At 43.4% G+C, this 20,724-nt stretch overlaps 1 protein-coding gene across 1 annotated transcript; it reads left to right on the top strand.

Annotated features, from left to right (window-relative positions):
- Positions 1-225: 225 nt before the first annotated feature.
- On the top strand, positions 226-11,712 carry LOC309682453 (butyrophilin subfamily 2 member A1-like; the record flags this gene model as incomplete). The annotated part of the gene is made up of 8 exons (XM_082496544.1): positions 226-298; positions 2,258-2,608; positions 4,105-4,389; positions 5,657-5,755; positions 6,150-6,176; positions 9,323-9,349; positions 10,690-10,716; positions 11,174-11,712. 8 exons carry the CDS (start codon positions 226-228, stop codon positions 11,710-11,712), a joined length of 1,428 nt encoding a protein of 475 aa, XP_082352670.1.
- Positions 11,713-20,724: the final 9,012 nt, after the last annotated feature.

Genomic DNA, 20,724 nt, shown 5'->3' on the forward strand with positions numbered 1-20,724 from the left:
TGGCAGGGAGATGAGGACAGAAACGATGTCCTGCAGTCTTCTTTGCCTTTGACAGCATCAACCCATTACCTATAAATTTATTACTATTTTTCCCCATTAATTTCTCTCTGCAATTACGCTTGTTGTTTTGCATTGAAAATGTGAAGAGACCGAAGGAGTCACACAGGAATTGCATCTGGAAGCTTTGCTTTTGGTCCTGTGGATGATTAGGAATCCTGGATATTGATGGGTTCCCCCTTTTGGTGGCTGACAGCTATCCACATACTGACTTTTCAATGCAGATCATGCCTCATTACAGGTAAAGATAGTTCTGTTTTGAATATATTTTAATAAATCGGGTTATTTCTGCCCAGGTTTATAGAAACATAAAACTCAAAAATAATGAGTACACAACTTTCTTCTAACTTGGACATAAAACCATCAAATTATAACACCACATAAGACGCTAGGACAGTCTGATATATATTAAGGTACCTGAGACACCTTCATAGGCTGGAAGATATGATATGGCTGCAGGAGATGTATGATCCTCTAGACTGGTGAATGGAGGCCAGCTGGGAAGTTCCTGGCTAAGTTAGGACTAGGCAGCTAGGTGTAACCAACTGAACTGTGCCCAAGGTTTTGGATTTGGCTCGCAGACATAGCTGCCTACATTTATCTTCCTAGAAGCAGCTGTCTTCACACAAGCTCAGCGTCTAGGATAAGATTCAGTTGCTCATGCATTGGCATCTACTGGTCTTTTAGATACTGTATGGTCTTATTCTTACTTCTTGATGTTCCAAAATAGAACAGACCCATCATGTAGCTGGAGTCTAGAGTACCTCAGGGCATCAAAGATGGATGTTCAAGGAACTCTGACCTACCCAATGACCAGACTCACTGCCTGCTATAGAATGAACTGAACCAACTATTGGCTAGATCTCTCTTGACTATAGCAGGAATGTAGTCAAGTCAATGATTGAACTGGAAGTGGCAGGTCAGTTGCAATTCTCTCTCTCAGTTTATTCAGATGGAAGTTTTGCTTTTAGTCTTTTTGATGATTTGGAAGCCTGGACATCTGGTTTTAGGTTCCTAGTTCTGCACCGTAAGGCCATTCTCTGTGAGGTATTCAGGTGCTTAATCACAGACACCTAGTGCCATTGTAAATGCTTCAGTGTATCTGAGATTTCCTGTTAAATGGAGCTAGCAGATGTGATAGAAGATCAGCATAGACTGGGGCCCTTCGGACTTCATCAGGCACAATGCCATACAGCATAGGAAGTAATATTATGTCTTACTGGATAGATATTGGATATATTTCCTCAGTGTTTTATGGTAGATTTTCAACTTACCATGGAATAAAGTTAAGTTACTGTGTTATGAATTCTTTGCAAATCCACGTTGGTTGCTATTTATTTTGTTAATTTACAAAGCCTTTCTTCCATTCTGCTTTCTTCCTTAGAACTGAAATGAGAATGACTGCTATAAAATGTCCTGGGTTTCCCTTTTTCTCACTTTCAAAGAGATATATTGTGGGTGCGATTCATCTCATGTGTCTTCAGAAACATGAAATCTGCACATTTAACTTCAATATAGTAACGCACGAATTCTCCATTCAAATAAAAGTTCTGGAAGAGAGAGTCATTGGCCCTTTAATAAAGGCTGATGTCTGAAGCTGCCCATTTTCCCCCATTCATTGCAAAGGGAACCTAGGACATCTAGCTCAAATGTAGATGAGAAAATCATTGTACATGTGATTCAGGTGCCAACACGTAACTGTCTAGTGTCCTTCTAGGCACTGCTGCATTCTGGTCTGTCCTACAGCTGCTCCTTCACGTGAGTACAGATCTGCTGCAGGTCATATGCCACATCAGTCAGCACCATAGGGATATCTTGTGGACTCTATGACATTTCAAATGACACTAGGTACCAGCATTTGGGCAAATAATTCCACCTTTACTTTTTTGATAGATAGATCCTGCATCCTGTGTTTCACCAGCTGCAGACTTCTCAGTGTTCACCCATTTTCTATGATTTCTCAATAGCCATCACTTAATGGCCATGAACTTGCTTAAGTTAATATTCAGAGTACTGAAGGATAAACTCCATGGGTCTCACGTAATGTGAACATTACTCATCTAAGTAAACTGCCACGTTATTTTTTTAATTTTCTTCTGGATTCCTCTCCTGTTGACAGTGATATTGGTTCTACTGATGTAGTGCCACAAAAAATGTGATATAGACAAACAGAAACAGCTGCCATTTTATCTTCACACAGGTCAATTTTTTAGCTCTCCTCCTAGTAGTTCCGTCATTGCAGTCATTGGAGAAGGGGTCGTTCTGCCCTGCCACGTGGCAGCAGATATCTTTCCTGAGGAATTCTCTGTCCAGTGGATATTTCACGAACAGTCTCAAAAAATAACTGTAAGCAGATACGATGGAAAAAATAAAAAGGAGAAACAAGATGAGAGATACCAAGGCAGAACAGAATTCTTCCACAGTGAATTTAGAGCTGGCAACATGTCTCTACACTTGAAGAACGTCAGGAGCTCTGACAAAGGAACATACACTTGTGTGGTCTCTTTCAATGACACATACCATGACGTGTTGATTGAACTGCAAGTGGCAGGTCAGTGGCAATTTTCACTCTTTCTATGCAATGACGGAACTGAACAGAAACATCTATATTCGTCACTGAGGGAGGGAATTATAATACAAATTTAATACAATTTGACGCATAAAATGTCTTCATGGGGGGATGTGTTTGATTTGAGTTAGTTTTCTCTAAATTAATGGCTATAACTGATATTTGAGGTAAGTTTTAGTTCCAGTTTGAGATATCTTCATTTAGCTACCTGAACACATGCAGCTCTGTGTGACTTGAGAGTACAATCTCCCTTCATACTCAATGAGAGCCCAGTCAGAAAGTTCAGGGAACGCTGCAAGTATTTGGTTGGTCAGTGTAAAGTTAAATTTAGATTTCTACTGTGCAATCAACCATTACTGAGCTGATTGTCCAGAGTTGCTCAATGGTCAGCATAATCAATTGGTCCCACCCCAATACCTCACTGCTTACCTTGCTGCTTGCCCACAGCAGGAGAACAAAGCAATGGGTAGGCCCTCGTTGCTTTTATTTCTATTTCAGTATGTTAATAGATACCATCTTCATAGGTAGCTTCAGTTTATGTGGTGGCCTTGGAAGTGGACATGTGTTCCTCCGCACTTTCCCTAATTAATTTCCACTCGATAGGTATTGTGGGACCTCTTATTGCAGCTAGATTCTTCTGAAGATGCCTTCTTAGCTTTAAAACTCCAAGTGAAACAAGGGGTTAACATCTAAGTAACACTGTCATTTAGTTTTCTGTGATCCAGAGTATAAACAATACTTTTTTTTTTTTTAGCTGTAGACTGGATCTGTACCATGTCAGTAACAGTTTTATTTGAAATTATTAGCCTGAGACACTAATACATTCTGTTTTCATGGACAGATTGTGTTAGTTGTTCCTGTAATCTGTTAATTGTGATAATTATATGGAATATTTTTGTTCTTTATTTACAAGATTCTAGGAAATTCCACTGGCAACTTCATTCCAGAATTGCCATCCCAAGCTAGCTCTGTTTGCTGCGATCTCCATTTAGTTGTTCCTTATTCTCATTCTGATAAACTCCGAATTGTTGACCATGAAGAAACTTCAGGGCTCAAGTCTCCGTCACAGTTTAAATTCAGAAAAGTCTTTCTGTGTACTTCCATACAAATAGGATGAGAGGAGATGGGTTCAAGTTATGTCAGGGGAGGTTTAGATTGGATATTACGAAACATTTTTTCACTGAAGGGGTTATTAAACATTGGAATAGGCTGCCCAGGAAGGGGGTGGATTCGCCATCCCTGGATGTGTTTAAAAAAAGGGTAGACGTGGTACTTAGGGACATGGTTTAGAAGTGGTTTTGTCAGGGTAGGTTAATAGTTGGACTTGATGATCTTAAAGGTCCTTTCCAACCTCAGCCATTCTATGATTCTAAATAGATATACATATTTATATAAAGAAGCATTGAATTCAAGATAAGTCAGACAGTTTCCTATTCTCAGTATGGGTTGAAATGGAGAAAATGTATGTTTTTTCTTAGCTAAAGGTGGTGTGCCTTCTATTTTCCTGAGGAGCCATGTGAAGCAGGACATTGGCCTCACCTGCCATGCAGCTGGATGGTTTCCCAAACCTGAGGTGATTTGGCTGGATGGCCAAGGACGGGTCCGGAAGGAACTATCGACCACAAAGATGACAATGATGCCTGCAGGCCTATACAGTGTGGTAACTTCCATAAACCTAAAACCAGGCTCTGACATGGAAGTCTCTTGCAGAATAGTGAACAACCTGCTAAATACAATGAGCGAGTCTCGAGTGCTGATCTCAGGTAGGTGTGCTCCGTAGTCACCTGCTTGTAAGATTAAAAAGACAGTCTAAATGGCACGGGTCCCATTTTTCTGTCATGAACTGGCTTGAAGATGTGTTCCCAGAATCAGTGTTGGAAAAAAGTTCATGAGAGCTGCAGTCTTCTACCATTTTTATTTCTAGTTGGCTGCACAGCCTTCGACAGCACCTAGTGAATCCATTTCTCCTTTTAAGAAGGTGTCAGGTAGTATCAAGATTTTCTGCGTTCCCTTCTTCAAATTTAAGGCTGTCAGTTTGTTGGAGCTGAATGAAAATGGATTAAGAATACAGCTGTGTGCACATACAAACATGACATATTTCCGTAGTCGAGCCCTCTGAAAGCTTCCATTATCCAGAAACAGGTTCACAGAACATAGCTGAAAATAATAGTTATGGTCACAAGAGCCAAAGTGGTAATTTCAACATCTCACAAATTGTTTTAGTCTATGTTTTTGTCTTCCCTCTTTTTTTAATACATGCATGACTGTGTAATCATGGTGTGGATAATGTCATGCCTCCCAGTACTCTGTAGAACTCTACGCATTTCTGTTTGCTGGGTATATAGACATGCATCATGTAGTCTGAAGCAAGCCTCATAGGCCTGGACCTCAAGAAGAACTTCAGCACCACAAAGCCAACGTCTGGGTCTGGAATGGGAACTAGAGTGCAATGTAAAGCTCTTGAAGAAGTGTGGGAGGAAAGGCCCTTTCAGGATGGCATCAATAAATCCCAGAACATTGAGTGTGGGGGTACCTTGAAAGAGAAAATAGGAAACAGCCAACGTGGGGAACGTTTCAAATCTTATTCTCCTTCTCGGTGTATGCATTATACACAGCAGGACGAAAGCTCACTGAACCAAATTAAACAAGAGCGAACATGTCTCTTTTGCCCAGTGGTGATGGTTTCTTCCTTCATTCCGTCACCTGCTCAGTTTAGTATGAAATGCAACACATCCGTGAAAAAAGCTGAGAGACAGTATTGCTGTCCTTTTGTGACTCATGAGCTGTAGAAACCCGTCTACCTGTCCCAGACACCTCTTTCATAATTCTGAATCTGATACCCAGAGAAAGAGTTTCCCTGGATTAGTCCTGCTGGGGAGGGTTAGACCTCTTCTTCAGCAACATTGCTAATAAAATACAAGTGAAATGCAGATTCATTATCTCCTCAAATGTATTGACTGCATCCTAGGTTTTAATTGTCTTTATGTTTAATTGTTAACAGAAAATAACTCCTTTTGGTCATTTTTACAGACATTTTCTTTCCCTACATTTCAAAATGGCTGATTATCTTCCTGGTAATTTTATGTCTTAGCATGGTCCTAATTTCCACTGTATTTGCTAAGCTGAGAAGTAAGTATTTCTTTGTATGTTATCCCTGTCAACATCTAGAAATATCACAACAGTTCATATTGAAATCCATGACTAATAAAAGCTCACAAGCAAAATCACCAGTGATTGTTTAATGACCAAATTCATGAAATAGAACAAAAAAAAATTGGGGGCGGGGGGGGACGTACACGGTCTGAACAAGGAGGAACACAAATTGCATGTCCTTACCTCAGACAGCTTATGTCTCCCAAGAGACTAAACTATGTCTATAGTTTTCTATCTATAATCTTTGGGTAGACAACTCAGCGTTGTCAGTGACACTAGAGCCTAAATGACAAATCAGAGAGCTGATTTCTGTCAGTATTACTCTACAAAAACATGCAAAAAAAGGTTTTTTTTCTCTTGTTTTAACCAGGTAGTCACAAGAAAACAGTCAGCTCAGGTAAGTAATGAGGAAGACACATATGATGACTATGACAATTTGCAAGTTGGAAAGTTCATTTATATTAAATTACAGATCTAATTAGCAGTTGTAGTTGCATCCAAATGTTTTGCAGTTTTTAATTTCATTTTTTGCACTGCATAGTATAATAAGTTCCCGTATGAGTTTTTTTTCATTTATGCTTTATAAACAGTTTGTTTCCTTCTTTCATTAAGCTCTACTCATGACTATATGCTGACTGTCACACATATTCAAGCTTTGTAATTGTTCAAGAGTTAATTAATTGGTCAGAAGCATTCCTCAGATTCTTTAGAAGAGGAAGAACTAAATGAATTAACCAAACAGCCATTAGCAATCAAAAGATCCAACCCAAGCCCATCTCAAGACTCTGAAAGCAACTTAGTATTTCAATACATCTGTTTGGTACTCACCATCTATGTCTGTTCTTGAAAATAAAATGGACCAGTTGGCAGAGAATCATAGAATGGTTTGGGTTGGAAGGGACTTTTAAAGATCCTCCAGTCCAACATCACTGCCATGGAGTGGGGGAACAATGCCATAACCATAGCAGGGACTACTGCATGGCATGAGTAATTTGATTCCCTGAAGCACATGTGGTTCTGTTCCCTGACCAGGTTTGGCCATTGAGGATACAGAAGTCCACAGGGCCAGAAGGGATCTATTCTTGGTCTCTGAACCTCAGCTAGGCTGTCGTTGAGCCAAGACTTGCCTAGGAAGGACTGGGTGTCTCAGAATGCTGCCTCATTTTTTGTGAACTCCATTAGAAATGAGACACGTCTTGGTATAAAAAGCATTAATTCTTTGGATTAACAAAAAACCTTGGGAAGTTTATTAGGTTAAATTAAATTAAAGTTTTAACCCCACTTATTTCTGTTTATACATAAAGTGTACTGTTGTATGACAAGGGAAGTTTACAAGAATAATTAACATTATGATTCATTTTCTTTCTTTTTCAGTAAAAGCGAAGATGGAAATAGAAGAAGGTAAAAGTCCTTTGCATTTGAAATGATGCTAAGATGTTCAGAGATCTCAAAGATGTAAATTCAGGGAGACAATGTTCGAATGTTGATTATCAATGAAGTAATTACAGGAGTGGCAGCCCTTTTCAATATTAAAGAGATGGTGACACCCACACATCATAACCCACAGGATGTCTATTCTCTAGTGAAGACCCCAGGTGTTTACAAGGAAGTAACATGGGCCAGCAGTGACCTTTCTGAAAACTCAAACCAAATCCCTGCTATTGGATGGAAAGCTCTTAGTGAGCTTCTAGCACTCCTTTCCTTGCTGGTGACCACTATTCTGCCTATTTCAAGGGTATTCAGACCTACCTTTAGCCAGCTGAGTGGCCCTGTAAACCCTCTGAACTTTATTCATGGATCTCCACTGGGAGCCTGGATGCCTATGGCTCAGTCCATTTATGTACGTACAGGTGCCTTGGAGCATTTGTGATGTCCTTGGTCATCCCACTTATCACCTAGCTGCCACTCTGGAAGGAAGCAGATGACTCATTTAACTTTGATTGTACCTGACAGATACAATTTGAAATAACCGAGCTTCTATAGGAGACCAGAGATCTTTTAGAGAGATACCTACATGGCCCTTGGGGTACCCCAGGGCACCTCAAATGCCCAGTGTGCCTGTGCATCTGAATGTCCCTCTTAATTGTGGTTCAGGCATGATCTAAACAGGCTTTGAAAGAAGACCTTTACCAGCAACACGTCTAAGTTTTTTTCCCACCCTGCTTAATGAGGTTTTAAATAGTAACATAATGAGTTATCTAAATATAATAAACTTGAAATAGTGTAATACATTCCTGGGTTAAATTGTAGATTGAATTTACACACATTTAAGTCAAAGCAGTTGCGAGTGTAATCCAAGGATGAGCTTGCTAGATGGTGATGGGTTTGTGTATTGGTGTTGTTGAGTGCTTTAACCCACTCTATCATAGAATTTACACTGATAATTCTGTACTGACTTTTCCAGAAAAAAAACAACTGGAGTCAACTTTAGGTAAGATGCTTTTGTTGTTCATTGTTTCTAATTGTCTTGGTGCTAAAGTTATCCCTGCTTCATTTTTTTTTTTGTGTGTGTTGGTTTGCTTATTTGGTCTGGTCTGATTACTGGGTTTGATGGCACTGTTTAATGCAGTTAAGTACTCAAAATGGAATGAGAGGCTCAGCTGGACTGAATCATTTTCATGTCAAAAACTCCAGGCATGGTCTATTTACTTTTTTTTTTTTTTTTTCAGAAAAGAAAGGCTTTAAGTATTGTAGAATTTTTGTGTGTGTGCTTAGCTGTAAAACAAGCTAATTGTTTCAGAAAGATGTGTTTCCCACAAGTGACACAAGTTTAAAGCTTTATGGAATGCAGTGCAAAAGTCCACTAAGTAACCTTTAACTTCCAGTTTGTATATAATAAGTACTCCGTTAATATTATTTCTTTTATTTTATGTGCTGAATTTTCAGAGGGAGAGAAAACCAAACATCGAGCAGGTAAATCTCATTTTCTTAAAATATTCGTTGAGAATGGATGTTCTCCAGCCTCAGTGAAAATAAGCTACTCTGTATAATTAGTTTACTTTTATTTAAAAAGACTTCTCAAAAATATTATTAGAGGTGATTATGCGGCAAAGAGGACAATGGTATTTACTTCTCTACCCACATGTGCAGGATGCATTGTGCCTTAGACCCTGATGATGGTCCATTTACATCTCTCAGGACTCTGCCTTTAGGTTTCTTCTCTCCCTTGTGGTTTTGTAGAATCATTTAGGTTGGAAAAGAACTTTAAGATCATCAAGTCCAATCGTTAACCTGGCACTACCAAGTCCACCACTGAACCATGTCCCTAAGCACCACACTTCACATGGACACAACTGCAGATTTCATAGAGCCAAAACTCTCAGCTCAGCTTTCTCATTCTCTCCTTCCACTCTTCTCACATTACTAAGAAAAAATTATAATTGCTTTTATCCTGCAAATTTAATGACAGAAATGTTCCACATAAGTGTGCACAGTGTTCACATAAGGAACAACTGGTGATGTAATTCTAATGTCTTTTCCAGAAATGATTTTTCATTTTTGCCTTGAGTTTTTACATCACTCATTTATGCTATTCCTTTTCAGCAAAGTCGAAACTGAAAAAACGCTTTGGTAAGAAAACACATTTTATGTAAACCTGACATTCTTGTCAAGTTCAGAAGCAATAAGGGAAGTCTTCAGGTTAGTATGTCTATATTATTCCTGGATTTGAAGCCAAGTAATATAGTGAAATATAAACCTACAGAGAGGAATAGTCTCCTATTCCATGCTTGGGGGTTGTCACATTTTGAAAAACTGGAACAAAAAAGGAAAAGCAAAAAAATGTTAGTGACTGGAACACCTTTCTCTTTCAGGTCGACTGAAATTAGAGCTGGGTAAGTAGTTTAAAAATTCTAGTGATGATGCAGAATGCTAGTACCAGTGGGTTAAGAGGAGAAAGGCCAATACTGATGCAGAATCAGAGTGATGACAGGAAAATCCCTGGAGGTGTTCAAGGCCAGGTTGGATGGGGTTCTGAGCAACCTGGTCTAGTGGGAGGTGTCCCTTCCCATGGCAGGGGGTTGAAATGAGATGATCTTTAAGGTCCCCTCCAACCTAAACCATTCTATAATTCCAATTGCACATTAAGTCTTCTCAGTCTGAAAAGTATCTAACTGCCCAATAAAGGCATAATACAGTAGTTCAACAAGGCCAAGTGCAAGGTCCTACATCTGGGTTGGGACAATCCCAAAAACAAATACAGGCTTGGTAGAGAATGGCTGGAGCGCAGCCCTGAGGATTGATTGAGAAGCTCAACATGAGCCAGCAGTGTGCGATTGCAGCCCAGAAGGCCAACCATATCCTGGGCTGCATCAGAATTGTGGCCAGCAGGTCAAGGGAGGTGCTTCTACCTCTCTACTCCACTCTTGTGAGACCCCACCTGGAGTACTGCATCCAGCTCTGGAGTCCCCAAAATAAGAAGGATATGGACCTGCTAGAGCGTGTCCAGAGGAGAGCCACGAGGATGATCCAAGGGCTAGAGCACCTCTCCTATGAGGAGAGGCTGAGAGAGTTGGGGCTGTTCAGCCTGGAGAAGAGAAGACCCCGGGGAGATCTTATTGCGGCCTTCCAGTACCTAAAGGAGGCTTACAGGAGAGCTGGGGAGGGACTTTTTACAAGGACGTGTAGTGATAGGATGAGGGGAAATGGCTTTAAACTGGAAGAGGGCAGGTTCAGATTCAGAGTTCACTGTGAGGGTGGTGAGGCCCTGGCCCAGGTTGCCCAGAGAAGCTGTGTCTGCCCCATCCCTGGAGGTGTTCAAGGCCAGGCTGGATAGGGCTTGGAGAAACCTGGTCTAGTGGGAGGTGTCCCTGCCCATGGGAGGGGGGTTGGAAATCAATGATCTTCAAGGTCCCTTCCAACCTAAACCATTCTATGATTCTATGATTCTAACGTCCATTTTCTTTGTGCAGATTTCTGGGAAGCCAGAAGCCACGCAGGTAAGCTGGCAGGAGGAAGGGTTTGAAAATTCAGCAGCCATCCGTCCAAGTTACCCTGAAATGAGAATGCCATGATATCAGAGATACAATGACTGAGCTGGAGTATCAGGAATACGCCTGCCTTGGTTAACACGAAATGAGGCTGGGATGTGGCTGCTGGGAAAACTGAAAAAAGGAATAGTTGAAGAGTGTCAAAATCTGGGGTAGGGTGGGGCCACAACTCTGGAGATGATGGAGGGCTGTATGGAAAAGAGAAAGAGAAATTTATGGTAAAGCATGTGGACTTTCACCCTGAAAGAGGACATGGCTGTGAGAGCTCCAAGGTGCCTCTGGGCACATGGTTGCATGCACTGTTCTGGTGAATGTTTAACCCTCGAACGCTTTGACCCATAGCCCCATGTGGAGAGAGGTCTCTGAGCCACGCTGCTCATCGGATGATTCTCGTTTTCCCCTCCAGTTGCTATTGCTGTGAATCCTGACTGCCGAGTCCTGGAGCTCCAGGTCCCCAGACTTCCAGATGTGGAGAGCAACGCATCTGAACCTGCTGGCCCAAACACTCCCTGCACAGTCTCTGTCCTGGTGGGGAAGGAAGGGTTTGCATCTGGGCAGCACTACTGGGAGGTGGAGGTGGGCCAGCAGCAGGACTGGGTGATGGGGGTGGTGAGGGAGAAAGGGAGACAGGAGAAGGGAGGGACCCTTCCTGGGGAGGACTACTGGGCTCTGCACATGTCCCAGGGAGAGATTTTCTCGAGCGAAGGAGACCGCAAGATTGTAAAGCGGCAGACGAGTTGTTCAGTGATCGGTGTGTTTCTGGACCTGGACAAAGGACGAGTGAACTTTTATGAACCAGAGCAAATGGGCATCATGGTGAGAATGCCTCTAAGGCCTGGAAAGGAACCTGCAGAAATGTTTTACCCATTTCTATCCAAAAGTGAAGGTTCGCTCACACCTCTTATCCACCCCGTTTCAATCCCTGTCCCTTTGGAGACACCGTAAAAGGAAACTTTGAAATCAAATGGGTTCAAATGGGTTTTCAAATCAAAGGGGTTGTAGAATCAAAGTTCTCTGCCAAGAGGTCATGGTGAGAGGAGGAGAGACTAAAATGGCTTGGGACATCAGCAATTATAAAATAAAGTGTGTAGGACTGGGGAACAAAACAGGAAAACTTGAAAAAAGGGGAGAATTAATGAGAGAAAATTAGTGTCTCAAAAAAGAAAAAAAAAGTACTTTGAAGCTAAATAACTTTTTAATATTATTTATTCTCAACTAAGAGAACAGAGAAAATGCCTAATGATTGTTTTTCAGTGGAGAATATTCTCAAAGCTCTGTGTCAATTCCAAGATGTTTATAAGCCATCAAAAAAAAGCACTCTTGTAAGAGAGAACAGGATAAAGAGAAAATTTTCTTAATTTTTCTTTCTGAGTGATCCAAGAGGAATGGTTATGAAGAAAGTCAGTGCTTGAAGTAAAAACAGAACATCAGAAGCGTTTGACTATTTAGTTAATCCATTTAAATAATTATGATTATTAAGGAATCTAACCTTTGCCCTTGTAGAGACATTCTCTGTTGTCTCTTTAATTAGAACATGGTTTGGTGATGAGGATAATTTTTCCCATTTGAATGTATTTTTTACTCCTCATTAATACAGTTATGAGCATTTGTGACAACAGGATGGAGGTAGCAACCCCGTGGTCCAGTAGCTGCCTCCCCAGGGAGAGATTATCAGTTGTTGCTGGTACTGCTAAAAACGGAGTTATGGCTCCCCCTTCTAAGCTGTTAGATTTCCATGTCTCTCTGTACATTTAAACACCGATTGTCAAAAGTGTGTTCTGTTCTCTGAGCACCTAAAGTGAAATATAAATTTCCCAGTGGAGATTAAAGCAGAGGGTTTTGCTGGACTGCTATCCACCTTGAATTTGAACCTGACCACTTTTGCTGCCAGTAAGACTTGGCAGAAGTAACATTCAAAGCTGGTTCTAAATGAAACTTATAGTGCTTTACTTTGAGTTGCATATGTTCCCGACATTGACTCAAGTTGGTTTAGAGACCTGATGAACTGAAAGGAGATAAGTTAAGAGTCTGTGGAAAAAATCTGCCATGGAGAATGGAGAAAAGTCATGTGACTGAATGCCTGAAGGTCTTATCAAACATGAAACCATTACACAAAAACTTTATAATAAACTGTATGTAAACTAATCTTCATACCATCTGCACTTTCTTTTCATTTTATTTCCTGTTTTCACACCCACCTTAGTTAAACTTTGACAGGCTGAGGGAAGAGTAAAACATTTTTCAGTCTCTAAACTATTTGCTGTCCAAAATATTCAGTTGCTTGTGTCAAAGCAGTCAAATTCCAGTTAAAATGGTATTGAGTTTAAATGGCAAAGTTTTGGTAGCTGGAGGCAGGGGTGGCCTCTGTGAGAAGAGGGTTGTGGGCTCCAGAGCAGAGACTCCCCTTCAGCCCATGGAATTTTTTGAAGAATCTGTGATGGAGCAGGTATTTCCTTGCAGTCTCTGGAGACATAACACTGCAGCCCATGCCCTGGAGCAAGTGTGTGTGCCCTGAAGGAGGTGAGGTCCATGGAGAGCCTATGGTGGAGTAGGGTTATCCTGAAGGACTGCAGCCCATGGAGAGACTACCCTGAAGTGGGTTCTTGTGAGAGGAACTGCAGCCCATGGAGGAGCCATATTTTAGCAGATTGATCCTGAAGGACTGTAGCCCATGGAAAGGATCCATGCTGGAGTAGGGGAGAAGTGTGAGTAGGAAGGAGTGACAGCAGAATGGTTATGAACCTCTCAGAAGACCAGAAGGGATTGTTGTACACCTGAAGAGATATGTTCAGAATGTAGAGTGGTACAGAGTTGCTTCGGTTTAGGTGCCCTCAGCTTGGGATTGATTCAGTGTAAGTGTATGTCCAGTAGAAATCTCCAGGTGAACTGGTCACTTTAAGGTGCCCAACTTTGCCCAATGCATCCTGATTTTGCAGTGTGTTCATCCTCTGGAGTGGGGTAGCAAGGAGCCTGCCCAGTGGGATGCAGGTGTCCAATGAATGGGTTTCCTTCTGCTGCATCAGGCATAAGGTTGGTCCACGAACAGAAAGATGATGAACAGATTTAAACAGGGAAAGGAGTTTAGCAAATGCAGAGTGTTTTTAATCCATCGCATACTGTGTCATTACCAGTGTGATGGCAGGATGTAGGCAAACTTTTGCATGATTGGGAAGACCAAACATCTGATTATGAGAAAAGGACAGCCTGTAGCATGTAGCAAAACTCTTATAACCCACAAGCTCCTTATCGGGATGGATGGCATGGAGCAGACTCATGGAAAACAGTAACAGGCTGCTTCCCACCATGCATGGGACTTTACACAATTGCTAGTCAAAGAAGTCTCAAAAATCTATGGAAGAATCTGCCTCCTGGTCTTTTTCATCCCTTGAGAGTCTTGCTCCAGGTGGCCGTCTGATACCACCATGAGAAAAACAGACTCAACTTGGGAAAAATTAATTTAATTTACTGCTACTTAGAATCAAAGAACGGTTGGGGTTGGAAGGGACCTTCAGAGATCATCTAGTCCAACTCCCCTGCTAGAGCAGGTTCACCTACAACAGGTTGCACAGGAACACATCCAGGTGACTTTTTGAATATCTCCAGAGAAGGATACTCCACACCCTCTCTGGGCAACCTGTTCCAATGCTCTGGCACCCTCAAAGTAAAGAACCATAGAATCATAGAATGATTTAGGTTGGAAAGTACCTTGAAGATCATCCAGTTCCAACCCCCCTGCCATAGACAGGGACACCTCCCACCAGACCAGGTTGCCCAAGGCCACATCCAGCCTGGCCTTGAACACCTCCAGGGATGAGACCTCAGCAACTTCTCTGGGCAACCTGTTCCAGTGCCTCACCACCCTCAAAGTGAAAAACTTCCTCCTAATGTTTAATCTAAACCTGCCCTCTTCCAGTTTAAAGTCATTCCCCCTCATCCTATCACTACATGCCCTAGTAAGAAGTCCTTCCCCAGCTCTCCTGTAGGCCCCATTTAGGTACTGGAAGGCCACAAAGGTTTCCCCGGGGCCTTCTCTTCTCCAGGCTGAACAACCCCAACTCTTTCAGCCTCTTTCTTCATGTTGAGACAGAATTTCCTGTGTGCCAGTTTGTGCCCATTGCCGCTTGTCCTGTTGCTGTGCACCACTGAAAAAAAGTCTGGCCCCATCCTCTTGACACCTGCTCTTTAGATATTGATAAGCATTGATGAGATCACTTCTCAGTCTTCTCCAGGCTAAACAGAGCCAGGTGTCTCGGCCTTTCCTCACCAGAGGGCGCTCCAGTCCCCTGATCATCTTTCTAGCCCTCTGCTCGACTCTCTCCAGTAGCTCCTTGTCTTTCTTGACTTGGGGAGCCCAGAACTGGACACAGTGATCCAGATATAGCCTCACCAGGGCAGAGTAGAGGGGGATGATGACCCCCCTCCACCTGCTGGTCACACTCTTTTTAATGCACCTCAGGAGACCATTGGCCTTCTTGGCCACCAGCACACATTGAAACACACAAAATCTAAAACACCTTCCCCTGTGCTCCTCTCCCAGGGTCAACTTCACTTATTTACCTCCAACTCCTCTACCTCCCCCCACCGGTGAGTGGTGCAGGGAGTTGGAGAATGAGGTGTCATGGTCAGTCCATAACAGTTCCTCTCTTCCAGACCTTCCCCCTCACACTTTTCGCCTGCTCCAGCATGGGCTCTTGGTGGGCAGTGGTCCTTCAGGATAAACCTGCTCCCACATGGGTTCTCCATGGGCTGCACTTTCCTGTAGGTAATTCCCACGTGCTGCAGTATAGGGACCTCCAGGTGCTGCAGTGGGGGTACCTGCTCCACTGTGGTCCTCTCCACAGGCTGCAAGTGAATTTCTGCTCTGGCAGCTGGAGCACCTCCTCCCTTCCTCCTTGTTGGACCTTGGTGGTTCACAGAATCACAGAATCACCAGAGTTGGAAGGGACCTCTAGAGATCATCTAGTCCAACTCTCCTGCTAAAGCAGGATTGCCTAGAGCACATTACTCAGGACTGCATCCAGGCGGGTCTTGAAAATCTCCAGAGAAGGGGACTCCACCACCTCCCTGGGCAGCCTGTGCCAGTGCTCCGTCACCCTCACCGTAAAGAACTGTTTCCGTGTATTTGAACGGAACTTCCTGTGTTCTAACTTGTGCCCATTGCCCCTCGTCCTGTCACTTGGAACCAATGAAAAGAGCCTGGCTCCATCCTTCTTCAACCTACCCTTTAGATACTTGTATGCCATAATAAGGTCTCCCCTCAGCCTTCTCTTCTCCAGGCTAAAGAGTCCCAGCTCTCTCGGCCTTTCCTCATAAGGGAGGTGCTCCAAGCCCTTAATCATCTTAGTTGCCCTTCGCTGGACTCGCTCCAGCAGTTCCCTGTCCCTCTTGAACTGGGGAGCCCAAAACTGGACACAGTATTCCAGTTGTGGCCTCACCAGTGCCGAGTAGAGGGGGAGAATGACCTCCCTCGACCTACTGGCCACACTCTTCCCTATGCAGCCCAGGATTCCATTGGCCTTTTTGGAGACAAGGGCACATTGCTGGGCCATGGATAATTTACTGTCTACCAGGACCCCCAGATCCTTCTCCTCCAAGCTATCTCCCAGCAGGTCAGCCCCTAACCTGTACTGGTGCCTAGCATTCTTCCTCCCCAGGTGCAGGACCTTGCACTTGGTTTTGTTGAACCTCATTAGGTTCTTCTCTGCCCAGCTCTCCAGCCTGTCCAGGTCACGCTGGATGGCAGCACAGCCCTCTGGGGTGTCAGCCATCCCACCCAGTTTGGTATCATCAGCAAACTTGCTGAGGATACACTCTGTCCCCTCATCCAGGTCATTAATGAATATATTAAACAAAATAGGACCAAGTATTGACCCCTGGGGGACACCACTGGTTACAGGCCTCCAACTAGACTCTGTGCCGCTGATCACAACCCTCTGAGTCCTGTCCCGCAGCCAACTCTCAATCCACCTCACTGTCACCTCATCTAGCCCATACTTCCTCAGCTTCCTAATGAGGATGTCATGGGAGACAGTGTCAAAAGCCTTGCTAAAGTCAAGGTAGATGACATCCACGACTTTCCCCTCATCCAGCCAACCAGTTATAACATCATAGAAAGCTATCAGATTGGTCAAGCACGATTTACCCTTGGTAAATCCATGTTGACCACTTCCAATAACTTCCTGTTCCTCAACGTGATTGGAGATGACATCCAGAATGAGTCGCTCCAATACCTTCCCAGGGACAGAGGTGAGACTAACCGGTCTGTAGTTCCCTGGGTCCTCCTTCTTGCCTTTTTTGAAGATTGGAGTGATGTCGGCCTTCCTCCAGTCCTCAGGCACCTCTCCTGTTCTCCATGACCGTTCAAAGACGATGGAGAGTGGTCTAGCAATAACATCCGCCAGCTCTCTCAGCACACGCGGATGCATGCCATCAGGGCCCATGGACTTGTGAATGTCCAGCTTGGCCAAGTGGTCTCTGACCCGGTCCTCCTCAACTGAGGGAAAATCTTCCACTCTCCAGACCTCCCCCTTTGCCTTCAGAGGGTGGGATTCATGAGGGACAGCTTTAGCAGTGAAGACCGAAGAAAAGAAGGCATTCAGTAACTCTGCCTTCTCTGCGTCCTCCACCACTAGGGCACCTGTCTCATTCACCAGCGGGCCTACATTTTCCCTAGTCTTCCTTTTTCTATTGATATATTCAAAGAACCTTTTCTTATTGTCTTTGACTGCAGTGGCCAAGCTGAGTTCTGATTGAGCTTTGGCCCTTCTCATTTTCCCCCTACATAGCTTTGTTATATCTTGATAATCCTCATAAGTTGCCAACCCCCTTTTCCAGAGAATGTAAACTTTTCTTTTTTTCCTTTTTTTTTTTTTCCTTTTATTTCCTTTTCTTTTTTTCTTTTCTTTTTTTCCTTTTTATGCCGGGCGTGGTGGCGCACGTCTGTAGTCCCAGTACTTGGGAGGCTGAGCCCGCTGGATCGCTGGGGACTCGGGTTCGCGGCTGCGGTACGCCGTATAAAGCAGGCGTCCGCGCTCCAGCCGGCATCACTCTGGGTGGCAGGAGACTCCTCTCGGTGGGTAGAGAGAGCGCCACGGGGTGCTAAGGAGGGGTTGGGCCGACCCCCGGTGCGGACTTGGTTAAAAAAAAGGTGGTGGCAGGGTTGTTTCTCTCATATTTTTTCGTTACTGTTGTGCGGCATTTTGCCCTATCATAAACATGTCTTCTCAGAGGTGCCACCAGCTTCATGGATTGGGTCAGCTTCTGCCTGGGGTCGGCCCATTTTGCAGCTGGCTTGAGCCAACTGCACCCCACACGGAAGCAGACCCTAATTTTTTAGTGCACTTTGCAGACCCCCTGATACCAAAACCTGGCTACAGACACCCAACACACCCATAAAATATGTTTCTTATATTTACCTATCATGTCACATTAGACTCCTTAACTTTATTTTTCACCAACAGGTGAAAGGCACTTCTTATCATTTTCCTGGTAGTGCAGAATTGCTCCTCCTACTTCAGTGGTAATGAGTCACCTTGTTCCTTCCTGTATTTTTTAAAATCTCTAGCCAAGACACTCCTTCCAAAAGGTAAGAGCATAAGATTATTATTTTTTTTTTTAATGCTAGAAAGGACGCACAATGAAAATAGCAAAAGAATATATTCTAGATGTCTTTTGGGGCAGGTATATTCTATTTACTACATCACAAGTGATATCTTAGGATTAATGAATGAGAAGGAATAAAGTAAAGAGCATCTTAGTGTTAGTAAGGAAGCATTATTTTAATAACTAAACCTGTGAGCATTTGTGTTGGTTAATCAGGTACTGTTCTGAGATTTACACTGTAGTTTTAGTTACTTTATCTCATTGAACTGATACTTCATTGATATATAATGTTCTTCTAATGTGGTTGATTGAAAATGTCACATCCTCTGCTTTGGAGTGGTAAATATCTATTAAAATGTTCTTTGTAATACAGGTATAAATATTTAGCATAGCAGGGAATGAAGGGCTGTAGAAGAAGAATGCAAACATAAAAATCAGTGACAGCCAGATACACATTTTGCTGTTTTCATTTGTTCTAAACATTGAAGGGTTGAGATACAAATTTTAATACTCTGTCCTTCAAATAGACTATCATGAAAAGATGTTGTAAATGCCAGTTGGTACTCAGAATGGGGGTAATTGTGCATTTTGATGCGTAGTTGAGCTTTTGTGCCAAGCAGCTCAGTGTGACTCTGGGCTTCAGTAAAGCAAAGGGAGGGGTCTTCCCTGGGGATGCTTTATTGTCCTCTGACCTGCCTTTCAGGTGATTGGTATGATGTCTGGTGCTTCCCCACGCTGTTCTTTCATTGCCTCCCACTTATACTCTGTGCATTTAAATGCTAGACCCTTGAAAGACATGGTGGACTCCCCAGGTGCTTCCTTACAGCACTAACAGTTCCTCCAGTTCCTCCACCGAACAACCCTTTTTCTGCCCTTCTCCAGTTCAGCAACATTTTCTGCTGAGAGGACAAGAGTACAAGTTTGTTGGGATTTAAGATAAGGTGCAAGATAATGCAGTCATAAATATAGGGAGTGGGGTGTCCTGATTGCTTTAGCCAGGCTGTGTGAGGAACACAGGAGGAAGAGGGTGGCTGATGAGAGTAAAGTCACAAATGACTGGGCGCAAGTGAGCTGCAGTGTTATACCTCTGCAGAATACATTGCTTTTCTCAGGTCTGCTGAGCCTGGAAAAGTTTCCAAGGACACTGTTGGAGAACCAGACCAGGCAGCCACTCCCATTCTGTCTCATTTATGCATGGGGACCACACCTGTAATGTGGTAGTGTTCTTAGCCAGATCCTCCTGCAGCAGGTGACACAGTGCTGTAGAATCAAAGTAAGATGTTGTTTCGTAGACACATGCAACACATGCACAGTTTCGTAGACACATGCAACAAGACATCATTGCATGAGAGCCTAATAATATGCGTACAGGACTGGCAGTGGGCATCCTGGACTTCTGGCCTGCCATCCTAATCAGTTTGAGGTCACATGTTCCTATGCCCAAGAATAGGGACTGTCAGGGAATGGGAATGGGTAGCTTTTCCCTCAGAGAAAGGAGCCATGAGCTGCAGGTGACCCCACCAACATGAGGCAGTCCCACAGGATCTGCACACAGCAGGTAGAGCCAGGTGCTGCCTTTGTGTTTCTGTCTTTAGTAAGATTCATTCCTCTCTGTTTCATTCCTCCTGGGAATTCTTTCTCATTTCCACAGCGCATCATCCACTTCCAGGGGGAACAGAAGCAATTTGACTTGACCCAAATGGCAGCTTTGGAGGATTTATGGAATAAGTGGTCAGAAAGGAAGATTGCGCTGGTCCTGCCCTTTGCTCTTTTAACATGTGTTTTTATTGCACAGTGGCTCAGAGGTAAGAAACTCCTGACTGTAGTCAGCTAGCCAGTTATTCTAAGATATCATGCCTGCACTTCTAGTTCATAGTCCCTAAAGGAACAAATGCACTGTAAATCATATGCGGTGTCTGACACCTCCAAGCCCAAGTTTGGGATAACATCACCCATCTTGACAATGTGAGACACCCCAGTCCTGCTCGGGGGAGTCAACTATTTCAGGGAAAATATGTAGCTGTGTTATCTTACTAGACGTGGGAGAGGTGTGTTCAGTCTCTCCCAGGTCACAGACCCAGGGCCAGTGGAGAGCAGGAGCCTGTGCAGATTGCTTTGCAGGTTGTAAATTTGCAGAGTGCATAGATCACTGTACAGATCTTTTCACCTCATGTGTGGTAACTTGCTCTTTGCTCAGTGAGTTTGGTTTGCAGTCCTCGCACATGCAAGTGCAAGGTCCTGCACCTGGGGAGGAAGAATGATAGGCACCAGTATAGGTTAGGGGCGGACCTGCTGGGAAGTAGCTCTGAGGAGAAGGATCTGGGGGTCGTGGCAGACAGTAAATTATCCATGGCC

Source organism: Vanellus vanellus (genome assembly GCF_965231255.1).
Source record: "Vanellus vanellus genome assembly, chromosome: 29".
Taxonomy (NCBI): Eukaryota; Metazoa; Chordata; class Aves; order Charadriiformes; family Charadriidae; genus Vanellus; species Vanellus vanellus.